General features: G+C 50.1%; 1 protein-coding gene across 3 annotated transcripts in view; it reads left to right on the top strand.

The window, feature by feature from the left end:
• STX3 (syntaxin 3) overlaps nucleotides 1-20,415 on the top strand; it is a 40,762-nt gene that overhangs the window by 14,372 nt on the left and 5,975 nt on the right. For all 3 annotated transcript variants that reach the window (XM_080815924.1, XM_080815925.1, XM_080815926.1), the window contains exons 2-8: nucleotides 855-938; nucleotides 12,240-12,339; nucleotides 14,390-14,464; nucleotides 15,479-15,546; nucleotides 17,196-17,304; nucleotides 18,465-18,538; nucleotides 18,727-18,861. In XM_080815924.1, coding sequence (XP_080672050.1) covers nucleotides 855-938; nucleotides 12,240-12,339; nucleotides 14,390-14,464; nucleotides 15,479-15,546; nucleotides 17,196-17,304; nucleotides 18,465-18,538; nucleotides 18,727-18,861 — 645 coding nt within the window. The remainder of the gene's footprint in view (nucleotides 1-854; nucleotides 939-12,239; nucleotides 12,340-14,389; nucleotides 14,465-15,478; nucleotides 15,547-17,195; nucleotides 17,305-18,464; nucleotides 18,539-18,726; nucleotides 18,862-20,415) is intronic.

Raw genomic sequence — 20,415 nt, 5'->3', positions numbered from 1 at the left:
AGATAGCCGTTTTGTGATTTTGCAGAGGAAGTGGAATGAGATCAAGAACGCTGGGGTCCCCAGGGGTTGCCGGGGGCTGAGGGGAGAGCTTCCTTTTCCTTATAAACATGCGTTCTGACAGGGAACACCACACAGTGCTGGGTTTTTTGCAATAGGTGGTTTATGAAAACAGGAAAATCTTGGCTCCTACTGTGAGGATCAGAAGCGAGTGCTCTGGAGGAACTGAGGCTAGAAACTGTTCTAATAGAGATCTCCGGTAGGGCAGACATGCATTTGAACACTGTGGGGAAGGGGCTGGGAACATAGGGTCCAAATCCAAGAGACAGGCTAAAATCTGTCTCCACATTTTAGCTGTGTGACTGTGGCCAAGTTATGCAACCTGTCTTAGGTTCTCCAACTGGGTTGAGTCATAGTACTACCCCTACTACTACCCCAACCACCTCCAACAACAACAGTAACAACAATAAAACCTGGCATTTATTGAGTACTTACAGTATGCCAGGCACAATGAAAACCTGTTTTAGCTTCATTGTCTTATTTCTTAACCATCCCTCCCCTTTAGTGCATTGTCCGCATTTTACAGATAAGGAAGCCGAGGCACAGTGAGGTCGGTAGCTTACCCATCCCTCCCTTTCTCCCCCACCCCCCTGCCAAAAGTCAGTAAGCGGTGCAGCTGGGGTTAAAGTGCAGACAGTGTGAGGTTGGAGTTTGATGCCTCACAGAGCTGTTCTGAGTTTTAAGGGAGATCATATATGTATAATGCTTAGTATGGGCGTAGCGCCGGGTCAGGATTTGGTGCCCTTAGCCCCGTCTAGGGTCCTGAGCCTCACTCTGCTCCTTTCTGTCTCCCACAGAAGCAGCTCACACAGGATGATGATGCGGACGAGGTCGAGATTGCCATTGACAACACGGCTTTCATGGATGAGTTCTTTGCGGAGGTAGGAGACCGTCCTGAATGTACATAAGGAAACTGGGCTCTTTCAACCGTAGCGAAGGACGGTCAGTCTTTTTCTGGGGTGGGGGCGGCCAGGTCAAGCAGTTGCCCGGAGATTCTCTTCCATACATACTTGGGAGGGGCTGCATCTTTAATCTTACTGAGAGAGTCAGCAGAGGGTTAAATTATATGTAAAGACATGTTTTTAAGGTCTTATGCTACATGACTCCATTTTCATGATACCCTTTCTTGCCTGAATTTTGTGATTTCAATACAGGATCAACCATGGAGGTCACAGTCAAGAGTGTAGAAGAAAAAAATACTACATTTTTTGGTCCGTGATTCAGATAGATCCGATTTGTTGTTTCCAAAAACTCAGGCCCTTTGACTTAAGTCTAGTGATAACTGTAACACTTAAGAAACGAGCAGTTTATGTTTTTGGAAGTTCAGCAGGGGCAAAGATGGTTCGCCCCCATCTGTAGATCCACATAATCTTTGATCTCGAAGGTCCTCGTGGGGAACACCGCTGTTTGATGGTGAGCGGTGGAGTAGAGCGTCATGGGTTCACATCTCAGCCCTGCTGCTGACCTGCGGTGGTTCCTTCCCACGCGTGGTTTCCGTATCTGGATTGACACTATAATCCTCCGTGGGGTTATTAGGAAGATATCCTGGAATAATGTTTGTAAGGCATTCAGTGTAGCACCTGACCTGTATGTGCCTGACGGATAATCCTTCAGAACAAAAGCATGAGGGGCACCTGGGTGGCTCAGTGGCTTAAAGCCTCTGCTTTCGGCTCAGGTCATGATCTTAGGGTCCTGGGATCGAGCCCCACATTGGGCTCTCTGCTCAGCAGGGAGCCTGCTTTCTCCTCTCTCTCTGCCTGCCTCTCTGACTACTTGTGATCTCTATCTGTCAAATAAATAAAAACAAAACAAACAAACAAAACCCAAAAGCACGAGAAGTTCCATCATGAAGTTTCTGCCATCATACTCTGTTTTTTTGTTTTTTTTTTTTAATTTTAGGCTTTTTATTTTTTGGGAAAGAAGACAAGGAGCGCTACATTCTTTCCGCAGGAAGAATGTGGGCACCTCCCGTCTCTAGCTCGGCGTTGTGGGAAGTCGCCCTCTAGCTCTTGTCTAAATAGCGTGGCGGTTCACGGCAGGTCGTCCGTGGGAGTCGTGGGAGTCGTTAGCGGGTAGGAGCCAGCTGCGGCGTGTGCTGGCCTGATGGGGAAGTTGGCTGTGAACGCCTACAGTTCCTTGCCCTCTCCCCGGGTGGGTCTGTCCTTCTGGTGGAGGAGTCGCCGTGAGACCCCAAAACACTTGAGTTTTGTGAGTCCAGTGCTGTTCCAGATGTGGATTGTGGCAGGAACACGTCTTTTCAGGGGTGGGGAGGACCCCCGTAGGCACTGTAGCTTGTTCTGATCTTGCCTTGGAGAAGCAGAGATCTTAGAGAACATCTAGCTTTGCCAGAAACAGTGCTTTGCCCCTGTAAGCCAGCACGAGGGTCCCCAGAGGGCAGGGTCCCATGCGAGGTTGGAAGATGGTGAGCCTCCCCAACATGGTCTCAGTTCATCCTCAAGCATTTCTTAGCAGTTGATTTTGTCCAGTCACTTAACACCCTTGGCCTCTAATTCCTGCTCTGGATATTGGGAATGTCGGTACGTACCTTTCAAGGTCGTTATGGGGATAACGTGAGTATCACACATCCGGCAAGGGTTCTCTGAACAGAAAAGTGCTGCCTGGATCAGAGTGATTTTTGGAACCTTAACAAGACCTCAAGACTTGCTTTTCTTTTTTGCTTTCTTCTTACCAGATGCTTTTCTGTCATTTAGGAGAAGGACAAAACAAAAAACAAACCCAAACCCTGTCATATTTAGGGTGGGGAAGGGGACTACACGGTGGGGTGGAAAGAGAGTCATCTTTGGAGTTAAGTTCTTTATCTGCTACTAACTGTGTGATCTTGGACATGTTTCTTGACTTCCCTTAGTCTCTGTGAGCTGGTCTGTGAAATGGGGAGCAGCACAGTCACCTTGCAGATTTGTTGGGGAGTAAAGGAGCTGATCCTCAGAAAATGGCTTGTTTGGGCTTAGGTAAATGTCACTCCCCTGCTTTCCATCTGACGGGGCCCGGGGAGGATCATGCTGCAGTGGGGCAGAGGTGGGGGAGGGGGTGAGGGTGGCCACAGACCGTGGAAAGAGGCCACATAGGCTCTGGTGCCCATGGGTCCTGGTCCAGATCTCAGCACCGCCCTGACCAGCGGCATGACTTTGGAAGATTTGTTTCACTACCCTAAACCCCAGCTTCCTCTAAAGCAGCACTAGTGGTGTTACCTGCTGGATATTATAAATGTAAACGGAGAACATGTGTAGATGTACCGAGCACAGCCGCTGACATACAGTATGTCTCCATCTGTTTGAGCTGTTCTCGCTCTTCCGTTCCTGATGTGTTTGGGAATGTGGACTAGAAATAGCCTTGAAAGTGGGATAAAGTACGTGCCAGGTAATGGGGGTTTGGACACGAGGAGGGGGCCCCTGCATGTGTCTGGGGACACACTGAGTGCATCCTGCGGGAATAGAGCCAAACAGATGGCTTGGGAAGGCACTCCTGCGATATGCCTTGCTTTCTGGACTTGTTCCAGCAAGCAGGTCCCCGCGGCTGTTTGTCGAGGACTGAGTGTGTGAATCACAACCAGGTCAGAGGGGCGGGTGCAAGGTGCAGGTGAAGTCATGGGACGGGACGTTTTCAGAGTGTGCGCTGCACCGTAAAACGCAAATGGGTTCTCCAGCTTCTCAGCCATTACAGAAAAGAATTGGCCCTTGGGTCCCCAGGCCTTGGATGATTACGCCAGGGGCGGGTAAATGATAAACCTCCGATTAGTGTCTGATTTGTGCCTGTCTGTATTTTCTTTGCTCTGTTTGCTCATTTGGCAGAGAGAACACATTTTCAGAGGAAGCGGACCTGCCCTTGAAGGCAGAAGCATCAGGGGGTTACTCTGTATCCGTTCGTCCCTTGAGAATACACACAGGCTTATGTCTCTCACACAGCGCGTTAAGGGCTGGGACTTAACAACGTTCTGTGTGACAGGGTCCTTTGCCCTCTGGTGTCCCTTTATCTGGTGAGTCAGGGAGATAGAAACATCACGCCCTGGGGGAGCACAGCAGGGGAGAGAGGAAGGTGAGGGAAGGCCCCGGTGGTTCTTAACTCGACCTGCCCCTCAGAGTCACCTGGGGAACTTTCCGCCGGTCCACGTGCCCCCGTTCAGGGGGCCTGGAATGGCTTAGACTTTCAGGTCTTTGGGAAGTCCGTCCAGATGAGTCTTCTGCTTCTGCGGTTATGAACCGCTTCAGAGTGACAGGGGAGCCTTTGAAGGTGTTAAGCAAGGAAATGCTGGGCACAGACTGTGTTTCAGGAAAATTGTTCTCGTGGAAGTTCGTGGAGCGGGGCAAGGCCAGCGGTGGAAGGACTAGCCGGCTGGCTGGTGCAGCAGCCTGTGGGAAGGACGATGAGGACTGTGACCCGGGTCTGGGGCCATCTAGGGGTCATCCCACGGCATTCCAGCCGGGGTGCTTTTGAGTAACTGTGGCTTAAGCAGTAAAGGTGCGTAATCAGTTCCCACGTGAAGACGTCTGCGTTGAGGTTGGTGCGGTGGGTTGGAGGTGGTGGGGATCTAGGTCAACATGTCTGTGATCTTCTTGGCTTTTCCCTTGGGACTGGGAAATAGTCTGTTCTGATTCCCTTTTGCCATATGACAAATCACCCCAGTATTTAGGGTGTCAAAACAACCATTTTATCGTGCCGACAGAGTCTGTGGATTAGGAATTCAGGCACTGGGCACAGCGGAGGTGGGTGACTTTTGCGCCATGATTTCCAGGGACTTAGTTGGGAAGACTAGAACAGCTGGGTGCTGGAACTTACAGCGACTTCTTTATTCAAATGTCTGCTGACTCAAGGGAAATCTCTGTAGACACCCTCCGTCGGAGCGCCTCTGCCTGACCTGTCTCTGCGGCGTGGGTTTCTTAGCCCGGCCAACTCAGCATCCTCAGGGTCTCCTCCCTGTCACACGGAGGCTCCGGGCTACAACGCAGGGTTCCAGCTCTGGAGGTCCTATGGCACATCACTTCTGTGCTCGGATGTCAGAGCAGTCACAGGCCTGCCAGGTTCACGAGAGCGGTGCTTAGATACCTCCTCTTAGTGGGAGGACCATTAAAGAACCGGTGCCTCATTTTAAAACTTCCAGAGCCACAGCTCCATATGACACGACACCACTGTGTACCAATATCGCAAGAAGTCAGAAATGGGGAAGCCATAGCAGTCCCTGGATCCTTTTATGAGGTGAGAAAACCACCCAGATCCTCTAAGTTGACTTCCCCTTGGGGCCCACTGACCCGCAGGGGATCACGTGGTCATAGCCACTGAGCTGGGAGGGGCCCCAGGGATTGACGTAGAACTGATCCTGACTCATCATCTCCTGGGGCTAACAACATCGCGGCCCAGGCTGAATCAGAGTTCTGTTCACAAGAAAGGGCCGGGGCCAATGAAGACATACAAATGGCTATCAGATGCATGAAAAAATGTTCATCATCACTAGCCATTAGGGAGATTCAAATTAAAACCACATTGAGATACCACCTTACACCAGTTAGAATGGCCAAAATTAGCAAGACAGGAAACAACGTGTGTTGGAGAGGATGTGGAGAAAGGGGAACCCTCTTACACTGTTGGTGGGAATGCAAACTGGTGCAAGCACTTTGGAGAACAGTGTGGAGATTCCTCAAGAAATTAAAAATAGAGCTTCCCTATGACCCTGCCATTGCACTACTGGGTATTTACCCCAAAGATACAGATGGAGTGAAAAGAAGAGCCATCTGTACCCCAATGTTCATAGCAGCAATGGCCACAGTCGCCAAACTGTGGAAAGAACCAAGATGCCCTTCAACGGACGAATGGATAAGGAAGATGTCGTCCATATACACTATGGAGTATTATGTCTCCATCAGAAAGGATGAATACCCAGCTTTTGTAGCAACATGGAGAGGACTGGAAGAGATTATGCTGAGTGAAATAAGTCAAGCAGAGAGAGTCAGTTATATGGTTTCACTTATTTGTGGAGCATAACAAATAACATGGAGGACAAGGGAAGATGGAGAGGAGAAGGGAGTTGAGGGAAATTGGAAGGGGAGGTGAACCATGAGAGACTATGGACTCTGAAATACAACCTGAGGGTTTTGAAGGGGCGGGGTTTGGGAGGTTGGGGGAGCCAGGTGGTGGGTATTAAGGAGGGCACGTATTGCATGGAGCACTGGGTGTGGTGCAAAAACAATACTGTTATGCTGAAAAGAAATAAAAAAATAAAATAAATAAAATCTTAAAAAACAATAAAATAAAAAAACAAAAAACAAAACAAAAAAGAAAGGGCAGGGGCAGGGATGGCTATTTGGTGCATCAAAGTGCTCATCAGGGGTGGTGAGCAAATATGTTTGAAAATGCTTGGTACTCTTTTCCTCCCATGGGGAATTAAAATGTACATGAACTTACTAAAGGCTCTGAGATGTCCTGTAATAAAGAAAACTGTTTAACTTGTTTATCTGAGCATTTAGTTTTTTCACAGAAGGCTTTCTGACGCATAACTTTTTTTTTTTTTTTTTGAAGATTTTATTTATTTATTTGACAGAGAGAGAGAAATCACAAGTAGACACAGAGGCAGGCAGAGAGAGAGGGCAGCAGGCTCCCTGCTGAGAAGAGAGCTTGATGCGGGGCTCGATCCCAGGACCCTGAGATCATGACCTGAGCTGAAGGCAGAGGCTTAACCCACTGAGCCACCCAGGTGCCCCGACGTATAACTTCTATTAACAGGGGTGAACAATGACGTTTCAAAAAATGGTATTCTAAAGTTTTTGGTTTGTTTTTTTTTTAAAGATTTTATTTATTTATTTGACAAAGAGAGAGAGCACAAGTAGGCAGATCAGCAGGCAGAGGGAAAGGGAGAAGCAGACTCCCTGCCAAGCACGGAGCCCGATGTGGGACTCAATCCCAGGACCCTGGGATCATGACCTGAGCCGAAGGCAGCTGCTTAACTGACCAAGCCCCCCAGTCGCCCCAGAGGAAGTGTTTTTAAAAAAAGTCTGTGAGACTGTTTGGCAGTTCCAGTGGTCTATGAAGGTTGCTTGTCTCCTGGAGTTACTTGCATTCACTTATTTACTCAGTCAACAGACTTACACTGCGTCACGCCCATGCTTGGCCAGTGGTGGCTGTGAGGTAGTGCAAGCAGGAGGAGGTCAGGTCGTGCGTCGGGGCTGGGACAGGTGAGAGTGCAGGGCGTGTGTGCCGGGGGCTGGGGCGTCTCACAAGGTGGAGCGATGTCTGCTTAGAGGAACTGGAGGCAGAGGCATTTCTGCAGAGGCTTGACTTTCATTAAAACTAAGAACCTCAGAATGAATGTAACATGGAAACCTCGGGATTGAGTCAAATCTGGCAGGTTAAGGACTCTTTAGTTTCTTCTACAGGTGGAATATTTGGGAGAATCAGTGAGCTGGGCAGTGTGAAGCCCTCGCCCGTCACGTGCCTGTTTGCTCTCCGGTCCGTCCCCTGCCCTTCCTGGGCTCTGCTCCGTACTGAAGGGCGCTCATTTCCCAGGTTCCCTTGCCTGCTGGCTTTGGTGTGTCTGCCCTAGGGGACGCACTGACAGAAGACTCAAGGAGGAGGGAAGGGGCCGTGGTTTTCCTCCCCAGACATGCCTCCTCTGTGGCCTCAATTGTTGCTGGGTAGAGCCTGCCTCCAGTGGTGCCCGTTCTGCTGGGCAGCTCCAGCATGCTCTGGCTCCCATCAGAGGGCCCTGGCCTTGGGCTCTGGTGACCCTGCTGTTGGTGATTTCCAGCGTGCCTCACCGTCCTCTGTTCGGCCTCTTGGCCCTTCCATCCTGGGGGAAAGAATCGCTGCATTCTGTTATTTCGGCTAAAATAACTAGATAGATTTTTGCTTTCCTGACCAAATTTTGAGTGATGCAAAACCAGAACGTACTTAATTGATTTGAGATTATTATCTAAGAGTACTAGTTTTCATCGGTCAGAATGACTCAGAGACTGCTCATTTCTTTTTGTTCGTGAAAGGGGAGTTCCATTGGTTATCACGAGTCTTGATAAAACCCCGGACAGACTTGACTTCTGTTGTTTGGGCTGAGACCTCTCTGTTCCTTCTAGTCTGTCTGTCTCCTTTCCAAAGCCAGGAAGCAAACAAATCAAAGAGGACTTGACTGAGAACTTATAATACAGGAACTGTTTTGGATTCTCCTAGTTCTGAGGACTAGTCAAGGGTATGAACTGTGACCCTTACAATCCCATTACTTTGTCACCGTAACGGGGTGGCACATAATAAATATGCGGGAATTAATTAATGTCTAACTAGGGATACAGAGTATGTGTGAGCTTAGGGGAGGCAGAAACTCATCCTTAAGTACAATGGACAAAGCCTTCCACCCTCCCTCACGGCAACACGCCACTTCTCCAAAGTAAGGACTTTCTCTGCTTCCCATTATCTAATTAGATTCCACTGTCTCCTGAGGTCCAGAAGGAGGAGGCCATCCATGCCTTGAAAATAACTCCCTCCTTTTAGTTAGACGGTGGTGATTAGTATAATCTGGTAATCATAATTGGTTCCCTGAGGCAACACCCAACGTGGAGAGTGATTGACTTGCTGCCCTACTTGATTTCCTGGGGTGGCTGCTGACAACATCACAGTGCATTTTGTTAACTCTGGGGATTGCTGGGAGGTGCTTGTGAAGGCAGCCATAGCGCCTGGCATGTAATAAACGGGCAGTAATTTCTGGCTGTTCTGGATTTCTCATCATTTCGGTTCACTTCATGAGCGTGTACTTCTCGTTAAGCCTTTGACATGCATTATCTCATCTTATCCCCACAGAAACTCTAGGAAGTGGGAAGTAGGAAAATCCTCGTTTCACAGAGAAGAGAACAGGGCTGGGTGTGTGTGTGTGGGGGGGTGGTGGGAGTGGATTGTTCAAGGTCATAGACCTGCTGGGACATGAGCTGAAACTTGAGCCTGGCCTGTTTGATTCTTAACATTTTCTGAACTGTACTATCTGAATGGCCACATTACAGACAAGTCATTGAAAAATACATTTTTAAAAATTATTTTAAAGATATATTTGAGAGAGAGAAAGAGAGGAGGGGCAGAGGGAGAGAATCTTTAAGCAGACTCCCCACTGAGTGCAGAGGCTGACATGGGGCCCAATTTCATGACCTTATGTTCATGAGCTGAAATCAAGAGTCAGATGCTGAACGAAGCCACCAGGTGCCCCAAAAAATACATTTTGAAAAGTAACATACAATCAGCAGGCACTGAGGATGTACTGGCTGCAAATTTAGCATGATGGTTAAAAAAATTATGACTTTTAGATGGGTTCCCTCCATCAGCAGTGATTCTTGAGGACTCTTGGTGCTTAAAGCTCTCTGTAGGAGAAGGAAGCGATAAGGCACATGATCCCGGCAAATGGCAACTGAACCCGTCTCATGAGACAGGGAGTGGAACATGAGCATTAATGTGACACTGGCTGAATACACAGGGACGAGGGAGAGAAGAGAGAGGAGCCTCCCATCGGTGGTTCTTGCACCTTTATACCTGGTTCAGGAGACAGGGTTTGGGGTCTAACAGATGCCCGGTTTCGCCTCTTTCTGCAGCATGGCCCAGAGGGAGCCCCGTCCTGTGAGCTGCAGTATTCTCAGGCTACAAAAAGGGGCTAGTGAGGGTGAGCTCACAGAAGTGTCCACTTGTCTCTGACATGCATGTTTGTTCAATCAGTTCAGTTCCTAAATATGTTCTTGTATAAGGTGATGACAGGACACGGGAACAGCCCCCAACAAAGACAAACAGCCCTTGGGCTTTCGGATTCAGCCTTGTAGGCTTCATACCAGGTTCGCTCCCCCACCCCCCAGTGAGGCTTCGGTTATCTGGCAAATGCACTAAAGGAAATAAGTTGCGTGTAGCTGCCACCGTGAAATACCCAGAAAGTCACCTTGGAGGAAAACCAGCACTTCCAAGAAAAAACAGAGACACAGAGTTCAAAAAAAGGAACCTTTGTGATCGGCCAGTTGCCCCTCCTGAAGGTCTAGATGGGCTCTGTGATTGTTTGGTGAATTGACAGTTACTGGATTACTAAATCAGAATCCCTGAGATGCCTCCAAGTTGATGAGGGTTGATGAGGACAGAGGAGAGAGGGCAGCCAGCCCACACTGGGTGGAGGGTGGAGGAGGTGGGAGTGGGCACCCAAGCTCCCTGGGCTGGGAAGTCCCACAGGCAAGCTGAGGGTGCAGCTCCCAGGGCTCGGCTCTCCCATCCACGAGGTCCGATAGGCTATCTGCCTGCCGTCTCCGGGTGTCTGGAGGGAGAATGGACTTGAGGCCCAGCAGCTAACAGCTAGCTTCCTATCTCATCTTTCTACCACTGACCAAAGTTCAGATCAGGATGTTCTTTGCTTTATGAAATAATATTCCAGAATATGTATTTTAAGACATCCAATCTGTTGAACATGCAAAATCTGAGGCCTTATGTTGTGTTAGGATGTGCGAAACCCTTTTTGAAGTGGTTTGTGCATTTTATTCTAGACAGCCTTTTCCCTCAGTCCTATGCGGTAGGGTGGAATTACTTCAGCAAGACAGTCCCATGACAGAAATGGAACGTGGTGTGATGCAATGACCTTTGATGAGTTGTAAGAGGAGCCAGTGTTTGATGTGAGAGAGAAGGGAAGGGAGGGGCAAAGTGGCAATTTCTGGGTTGACCCAAGGGCCTGATTCTGAGGGGGTCACACCTCTAGAACCTGCCAGCATTCACAGGTGGTAACACAGACCCTTGTTAGTGTTGGGTGGTCCGGGATTCTGCTAGAAGTTAAAGAATATGGAGAAGCCAAAAGATCAAGTCTTAGAAATAATGCAAAAAGCATCTTAGAAATAATGCAAAAAAAATGCCAAAAATTTAATGCAAAATAATGCAAGTCTTAGAAATAATGCAAGAAACATTCAAAAAGCATGTTGGAGTCTGGAGTGCTCCAGCATCCAAACATCCCTATTTGAGGGTCATCCCACTGAGTGACCTATGACGTCCTCAACCTTTAGGTTCCTCACGTGGACCTCATGCATCACCATGGCTTGTTCTGCCAGCTGCTAACATGTTTCACAATGTGTGGGTAGCAACTCGTACTTGGATTTGTACTCTGATCACACGGTTACATTGACAGTTCATCCTACATCTTGAAGCAAGTGAGTCTACTCTCAGACTGTGGTTCTTCACAACCACTGTGTTTGTAGAGAGGCAAACTCCACAGTTCCACTGGCAGCAGGGCTCATTTGAGGGTTAGAGAACTCAAGTTTTATTTTTCCTGTTGTCTGTTAAATCTGGAAAGCTCTGACTAGGTTTTCAGACACAAGTGAATTATTTGCTGGAAGAAAGGCACGCTGGACACTGCGTACTCAGTTATATTTTACTGTATCCCTGATGGTAAGATCCTGCCGGATGGTATTTTACAAAATTTGTTGGTTAATTGCCACAGTGTTGACAAGCCTGAGCTTCTGGAAGTGTGGCAGCTAGACCTGGCGGGCACTGAGGTCTGTGTTGGGCTCCCGCATCAGCATGAGCCATGGCGTCAGTGCTTTGTGCATCCGTGTCTTGTGATGCTGGAAATATTTTATGATGCATAATCAGGAACTTTAGACAGGTGCAGAAATGGTCTGTGGCTGGCGTGTCTGGAGGCTGATCATCTGGGGAAATCCAGCAGAACACGTGTCCAAGGGACGCTCCGGCGTCTCCTGAGGGGGCCATGCTTCCTAGTCTCTCACTCTCTCTTCTTTGTTTTAACTCTCTACATTTGTTCTCTCCCATTCATTACCTTTCTTTCTTCTTCCTTTTCTCCTCTTTGCCCTTTTCCCCCTCTCCTGCTCTCATTCTGGGGATGGCTGACGGGTCTGCTTGATGGGGCTCATTGGCCTTGTCCTTTGACTCATCTTCATGGGTTTTCCTGGCTCTTCTTGTCTCTGACCCACAGCCTCCCATCCCAGATGGGCGGATGTGTTCTTCTCTAGGAGCAGGGCGTGTGGGTTTTCGGTGACTGCTCTGGACGCTAGTTTATCTGGCCATGCAAAGGGTGCTTACCCAGCAGCAGCAGACTTTTCAGTCCTCGTTAGCTGTCCCACAAACCCAGAAGGTGGGCAGCTTTCACCAGTGAGCTCTGCTAAGCTTTTGTCTCAGTTGTGGACGTGTTCTTCCTCTCCCAACAAAGGCCATTATCTTTGTGATTCTAGATCGAGGAAACTCGGCAGAACATTGACAAGATCTCAGAGCACGTGGAAGAGGCTAAGAAACTCTACAGTATCATCCTGTCTGCACCGATTCCTGAGCCAAGTGAGTGTTTCCTTAGAGCTGAGTCGTCCAGCGACGGCCCTTGGCACTGGGGCTGAGCCAGTCTTCCTCCCGTGAGCAGCAGCGAGTGTGTGCGCCGCCCCACACTGTGGACACATTGGGTGCTCACCGTTCCCCTTTCCCTGCCTGAGCTCATGCCCCCGGCGCGGCCAGCTCTTGTCTTCATAGTCCCGCAGAATCCCTGTGGCTCTGCTCTCCTCTCCTTCCCATCCAGCCTCTCTCATGACTGCAGTGATGCTGACTGCTCATGCCCCCCATCTCCCACCCTTGGTGGTACCTTTGCGTGTGCTGTTTCCCCACCTGAAATGCTTTTCCCTGTCCCCAACCAGATCCTGTCAGATCAGGGCCACCTTTTTTCCATGAAGTGTTCCAGAATGGGTCACATTCACTTCTGTTCCTCCTATCCCGAGACTCCCATTTGTTGCTGCCACCTCGGCAAACTTTCACATTTTTAGAGTGGGGCTTGAGGCTGTATTTTAGGTTCCTTAAGGACCAGGAATGAGCCAGACAGTATTATCTTGCTCTGAATTGGTCAGTGGCTCCCTAGCACTGAAAGTTAAAGCTGGAACATTTCAGTGGAGCGTGTTGGAATTGTCTTGGTCACATGCCTGCCCTCCTCTGTACCTTTTCCTCCTGCCACCCTCCCCACGTCACCCACACCTTAGCCAGATTGAACTTGGGCTGTTCCCTAAATAGTTCTTGTCTCATCTTTTACATGTTGTCCCTTCTCCCAGACACTCCGCTCTTTATCTCCTTTTCTGCCTGGTTAATATTCCTTCCTTCATCAAGACGTGGTCTTACTGTCATCTGTCTTTAGAAGCGTTTCCAGATCCCTCCAGGCTGTGCTGGATCATCACCATCCTGTGCACACCTTGACCAGAACTCACACCTTACTCCACACTGCACATTAGAACAGCAGATTGATTCGTCCCTTGTCCCTTAGTAGACCCTGAGCCCCTGGAGGCAGGATGTCTATCTTCTCTCTGAAGGCTTGGTGTCTAGCTCAGGTCAAAGCTTGTAGCAGGGGCTGAAAGATGGTTTCTGAATGAATAGTCATGGCCAGTGCTTACTTTGCTCCCTAGATCCTAGAGTAGCGTCATGCACATAGTAGGTATGTCATAAATATTTGCCTGAATCTAGTTGCCATCCCTTTTCTCAAAAATCCCATGAAACTCTTACCTTTGAGTTGAAGCCATCATAGTAAACCAGATGATTTCCTCTAAAAGCAAGGTTCTCATAATTTAATTTTGTGTGCTTTTTTTTTTTAATTCAACTTAAAGTTAGTTAGTTAGTTAGTTAGTATATTGTTAGGCTCAGGTAGAGTTCAGTGATCATCAGTTGCATATAGCACCCAGTGCTCATTACATCGAGGACCCTCCTTCCCTCCCCTCCAGCAACCCTCAGGTTGTTCCCTAGAGTTAAGAGTCTCTTATGGTTTGTCTCTTTCTCTGTTTTTATCTTGTTTTTCCTTCCCTTCCCCTCCCCTATGCTCATCTGTTTTGTTTCTGAAATTCCACGTATGAATAAAATCACATGGTATTTGTCGTTCTCTGACTCACTTATTTTGCTTAGCATAATACTGTCTAGATCCATCCGTGTTGTTGCAGATGGCAAGATTTCATTCTTTTTGATGCGAGTAATATTCCATTGTGTGTTTGTGTGTATGTGTGTGTGCACATGAGCGCACGCGCACCCACATCTTTTTTATCCATTCATCCATCAGTGGACATCTGTGCTCTTTCCATATTTTGGCTGTTGTGGACATTGCTGCAATAAGCATTGGGAAAGTTTGTTAAAAGACAGCCTGTAGGGCTCTAGCTGTGGGGTTTTAATTCTGTAGGTCTGGGACCAGGGTGACTAGAAAAGTGCCTTTTTAAATAAGCTGTCTGTGATTCTAAGGACAGATGCCTGGGAGCATCCCAGGATAAATACTGGTGTGGGTGGGAACCTGAGAAAACTCCCACCTCCTCTTGATTGGTGAGGCTCACAAAGCATTTGATCTAACTGATTCTGCTTGCCTTTGTTCGCCCAGAAACCAAGGATGACCTAGAGCAGCTCACGACCGAGATCAAGAAAAGGGCCAACAATGTCCGGAACAAACTGAAGAGTAAGAAGGGAGCAAAGGGAACAAGCCAGCCCCAGCACCACCCCCTCACGTCCGCGGGGCCCAGCTTTTGGGGACCAAAATGCATCCAGATGATACACTTGTCCCATCTTTCTTTGCGGGTTGGGCACTGCCCCCGAAAGTTTGCCTGTTCTGGAAGCAGGACTGCAGTCGAGAGAGTGCAGAACCGAAGTGTGCTGCCGGCTGCTGAGTCGTTGCGTGACTCGGTGCTTTAACTTAGTCCCTTGAGTGTTCTCTTACTTGTCCCGTTTCCCAGTGCCTGTGTCCCTGGGGACAGAAATGCTGGAGCTGTCTAGATGCAGAACATGTTATTATTCAGTCTGCAGACATTTCTTGGGGGGCCAGGTCTCCACCACTTCATTTTAGACCTTTGTTCAGTGAGACCACAGTCACAGACTGGGTACCCCTGGGGCCAGAAAGGTCCCTTTGTTCAGCTGCACTTTTGCCCCGTTGGTTTGGGAATGCAGGCTGTTGGTCAGGGAGTGGAGGTGGCACTTACCATTTCTTCCCCGCAAACGAATCACAGTCCCTGTTTTCTTGGGCAGAGGGGGAGGTGGTTAGGGGTAGCTTCCAGTAGTAGCTGGGAGAGTGTGCAGAGCCCTGTGTGTTCTCATCCACTGCCTGCTGGGTGGGGGAGGTGCTGTCCTTGCTCCGTTCTGCACACGAGAGGACAGGAACACTAAGGTGGCATGGTCTTCCCAGAGTCACAGAGCTAGCGAGTGGCAGGGCAAGGATTTAAACCCGAGCCTCCTGCTGACAGAGATTCTTGCCGGTAGCTGGGCCAAGGTACAGTCAGACAAGACCTGGTCCAGTAAAGGGCGTGGGACGTGAGGCCTGTGGCTCCCTGGTGAGCTGGTGTGTCGGGACGGTGGATGCCTGTTGTGTCTACATCCGCGGGCTGGTTGTGAGAGGGGGTGCGGGAGCCTTGCACTGAGCTGTGCGTCTTCGAGGGGAGCGGCGATGATGTTGCCGGAGTAAGCTTGCTGTGCCCCGCAGGTATGGAGAGGCACATCGAGGAAGATGAGGTCCGGTCGTCCGCAGACCTTCGGATTCGGAAATCCCAGGTAAGACGTTCCCTGGTCATTTCGTCCAATCTTAATTTTTTTGTTGTTGTCGTTCTTAGCTGCGGAGACTTTTTTTTGTTCCAAAGTACAGTTCTTGTTTGGACTCACTTGGAAGAACTAGTAAAGGATTGCTGCCCAGGCTGAAGCAGGAGAGGGGCCGGAGTCCAGGCCTTGTGGCCCCTCTGCCACCCGGGGCTTCTCTAAGGAGGCCTTTAGAGAACTTCTGAGGGTTCCCCCCAGGCACAGCTGCAGAATTATTCGCCTTGTGAAGGCATGGAGGTTTTCTCTCTGAAGATTACGGTCATTAGTTGTCCAGTTTGGAGTTAGGCTCTCCGGTGGTCATCAAAGATATGATCCATGTCCTCAGAGAACTGTCAGTCACGTTCAAGTGGCATGAGGAGCCTGTCACACAGGACCCGACAGGAGAGCGGTGGGAAGACTCAGTGATGTGCACGGTGCTCTCAGTATTCACAGAGCTTGGGCAGAGTTTGGGGCAGTCAGAGGGGGTTGGGCCTTGGGTGGGCAAGAGTGGCAACGTGGACAGGCTCAGGGGTAGAGAGGTTCCTTTAAGAGGCGTGGGGACAGGAGTGGTGGTTATGTTAGTAGCAATTGTGGTAGTGATGGGGGTGGGGCAGGGGTGAGGGGCAGGCATGGAGCGAACAGCCTGTTAGAGAAAAGTTAGTTGTGGGCTCGTGGCCATTGAGGTTTTTGTTTTTGTTTTTTTTATTTGATAGACAGAGATGACAAGTAGGCAGAGAGCCAGGCGAGAGAGAGGGGGAAGCAGGCTTCCTGCTGAGCAGGGAGCCCGATGCAGGGCTCGATCCCAGGACCCTGAGATCATGACCTGAGCCAAAGGCAGAGGCTTAATTCACTGAGCCATCCAGGTGCCCCGTAGCCCTTGAGTTTTTATCAGGAACGTACTGCTGCACTCCAGAGATCTTTGAATACCTGTCCGGGGAACCAGATAGCCTGTGTGCATTTCCTTCAGCTTGCAGTCTGTTAGGAGACAGTCTGGGAGCCTCCCGAAAGCTGGACCAGAGTGGGGGAGGGCCGAGAGGCAGGTGGGTCTCTTGCTGGGCTTTTGCAGTGACTTCAGTTTGAATGTGCGTGCTGCAAATACTGGTGATTTTGCAAAGGTGAAGCCAGTAGGCCTTGATGTGGAGAGGTGGGCAAGGAGTGGAAATCATGGTGAAGATTGGAACACAGGCACAGGGGCTGTTGAGCGAATGCATTGCTTTATAAGCAAGGGAAGATGGGGAGGTCAGGTTGGGTAAGAACTCAAGAATTTTGGCAGGTTTTGGATTTGGGAGGGAGTCTGGCAGCTTTAGAAAGCAAGCCAAGGTTTGCGCCAGAAAAAGGCAGCTAGTCGTGTGGATGCAGGGCTCTGCTTTGGCCTCAGGATTACCATCTGAGGTCAGCAGAGCGGGCAGACAGATGCTGGACACGTGCCTTGGAAAGGTCAGCAGACTCTCCTGATGGTGTGAAGTTAGGAAAGCAGAACGCTGAGTCTCATACCTGGTCTTCTGCTTCCAAGTCCAGCGCTGCTGCATCCTGGGCCGTGTGGGGCCAGGGGTGCGGGCTCTCTTAGCAGTGTGGGCTCCCCGGCCTTCCGCTCCTGGGGGCTCACTGTGCTCGGATGGTTCCCACAGCACTCCGTCCTGTCCCGGAAGTTTGTGGAGGTGATGACCAGATACAACGAGGCTCAGGTGGACTTCCGCGAACGCAGTAAAGGGCGAATCCAGCGGCAGCTCGAAATCAGTACGTGTGTGAAGTTTGGCGTGCGCCCCTGCACCTTTCCCTGCCACGGGCTGTCTGGCCCAAGTCAGGAGAACTGGGAGAGCGAGAAGCAGCCCCCCTGCTTGGCCTTCTGCCTGCATTCGCACCTGAGCCCAGGAGAGACCTTAGATCACCGGTGTGCCTAATGCCCGTCGTGGCTGAGGGTGGCGCGATGCTTGTCGGGCCTGGGTTGTTTGGTTCCTGGGGGCGCCAGCATTTCTTCACACGGAGGGGTGGCACTCGCTGACAGTTGCTGTCCTGGGGACCTATGACATCTTTTTGTTGTGTCTTTGACAGCAGAGGACATTTATGAGATGATAGTATGGCGCCGGGTGCTGTGAGGAACGTGATAGACGTGACAGACATGACATGACATTCAGGGACTCAGGGTGCTGCAGGGTGCCAAGGGCTCTAAGTGGAGGAAGTGTGTGAAGCAGCACGTGGTCAGAGACAACGCAAGTGTGTCTTGGAGTGCTGCCACTGTGCAGCCTGGGAAGAGGGAGCCCTTGGGAAGAGCAGTGTGGGGTTAGGTGGAGGAGGGAGGGCTCCGGCTCCCGATGCTCCGAGGCACAGTGAATGGGCTGGTCAGCTCTCTGAGCAGGAAGGGATGTGGTCAGACTCGTGCTTCAGGAAGTAACAGTGTGTCATGCTAAGGGTGGACTGGATTAGGGGAGAAATCAGAAGCAAGACGCATCAGGGGCTCTTGGGGGTGTGTTATAAAGTCCACCGTCTTTCAAGTGAAGTTACCGTGTTCCCACATGGTAAAAGTTCCAGGGAGCTTTTTTTTTTCTTTTTTTTTTCTTTTTTATTTATCTGAGAAAGACAGAGATAGTAACAGAGAGCATGAGCGAGCACGAGCTGGGAGAGGGAGAAGCAGACTTTTTTTTTTTTCTTTTTTATTTATCTGAGAAAGACAGAGATAGTAACAGAGAGCATGAGCGAGCACGAGCTGGGAGAGGGAGAAGCAGACTCTTTGCTGAGCAGGGAGCTCAGGATGTGGGGCTCAAGCCCAGGACCCTGGGATCATGACCCAAGTCGATAGCCAATGCTTAACTGACTGAGCCACCCAGGCGCCCTTTTCAGGGAACGTTTGAATTGGTGTGCTTTGATCTTGTATTTGATGCTCTACTTTTGTCATAAAGCTGGCAAAAAGACCACAGATGAGGAGCTGGAGGAGATGCTGGAGAGTGGGAATCCTGCCATCTTCACTTCTGGGGTGAGTGGCCAGGAGCTGGACTGCAAGTCCCTGTCCTGGAGAGGGGAGGCTGCCATGGAGCTCCGTGTGGTTGGTGAGGGCAGGGCTGCAGGTGTAGGGAGGCAGGGAGGCAGTGGGCTTGGCTGGAGTGTGAGTGGGGGCTGTGGCAGGGTGCTGGCTGACATTGGTCTTTGTGTGGCCTGTTGTAGATCATCGACTCTCAGATTTCCAAGCAAGCCCTCAGTGAGATCGAGGGGCGGCACAAGGACATCGTGAGGCTGGAGAGCAGCATCAAGGAGCTTCATGACATGTTTATGGACATCGCCATGCTGGTGGAGAATCAGGTAACCGGCAGTGGGCGCCACCCTGGGCAGAGGGAGGAAAGCTCAGGTCCTACTGAGAAGGGCGCACTCCTGAGAAGGGTGGACTGGAAAGTCAGGTGAGGTGCGGAAGGGGAATCATCGGGAGTCTTCATGATGGGGTAACAGGATCCCAGTGTCCCAGAAAGGAACGCCCTCCTGAGTCCGTCCCAGCCTTGTCCTCTTGCCTGCTCCTTCGGCCTCACTTCTGCCTACTGTGGGGTTCGATGCGCTCCGTCAAGTACTGCCTCCTTCCATCTCAGCACCTCTTGTGCCCTTTTACCTGGGGATGTGGGTTCTTAATGGGGATGCCTTAAAGCGGTCTCCTGATGGGAACTATTTCATGGGTGACACCAAAGACAGGATCATTTCCCCAGTTCATGGTGAAAAGTTAGCTTTCCCAGAGGCTTTAATTTTTTCCCGATTTTTTTTTTTCTGTGTGTTTTCCCCAAAATTTTGGCACTTTTTGCTAAGGAACAAGAGCAGATAACGAAATGAAGGAAGGAATGGTAGAATAATATTTATGGGAACACTCGAAACACCCATGGTTTGACAGCTTATTTTGTCCCTGGGCTGCTTGCTCAAGGCCGTGCGTCCCTGTCACCTGTACACGGTGCTGTCTCCACATGGTCAGGCGGCCGCTGGTCCTTAAGATGCAGTCAGAGACGCCTCGGTGTCCGTGCATGCCACCATTACCATGAACCCCTGGCTGCTCTGCCGCCTGGGAAGGGCTGAAAACTGCTCCTTGTGGAGGGGCTGCAAAACCTAACTGAAGCCCGAGCACTGCTTGGCTGGTTTCCGACAGCCGTCCCCTGCTCAGGGCCCGGCTGCCTTTCCTCCGTCCCCTTCTGGCCTTTCGGACCATTCCTTAAGTGCCCCCTTCCCTGCTCTTCTTTTTTCTCTCCTCGCGGCCTTGCTGAGGACTTGGTTTGAGAGTCGAGTGTTGGTAAGTGCCTTTCTCTGCTTACAGAGTGCCGTCAAGCAACAGGTTGGGTTGAGGCAGGTCTTGGTAGGGGAGGGGCGTTCCCATCCTAAGATGCTCAGAATTAATTGGAGTGACCAAACTTCCGTGTCAGGAAGTAATCGCTGGGAGATGGTTGGGAACCTCACCAAGAGACTATTGTCTCTTAATAACCACGTAGATATAAGATGTAACCAGATAGCTTCGGTAAACCCGGTGCCTGTCACTTAGGGGCTTGGGAGTATCTCTTGGAAAAAGCAGATGTTCATGGGTGTTTACAGAGCAGCTCCCGTTTGCCAGCACTGTTCCGAAGCACAAGTCCACACACTTGCCTCAGGCCAAATGAACTTGGTTCAGGTCTGCACGACCAGGAAGAGGCCAGCATCCCAGTTATGCCCTAAGATATTCTTATTTTGGTTCCTCTCCTCGTATGCTTAATTAAAAACAGAGCAGTGGTGGTGGGATCGGTCTTAGAACACGTATTTACCAGGCATCTTGACAGTGTGCTCCAAGTGCCCCCCGCAGTGCCTGTCCCTAGAGAAGTGGTTTACTGAGTTGTTGCTTGTGTGAGTGACCAC

This window comes from Martes martes (assembly GCF_963455335.1).
Source record: "Martes martes genome assembly, chromosome: 10".
In the NCBI taxonomy this organism is placed as follows: domain Eukaryota; kingdom Metazoa; phylum Chordata; class Mammalia; order Carnivora; family Mustelidae; genus Martes; species Martes martes.
This window is presented reverse-complemented; position numbering and strand designations above follow the sequence as displayed.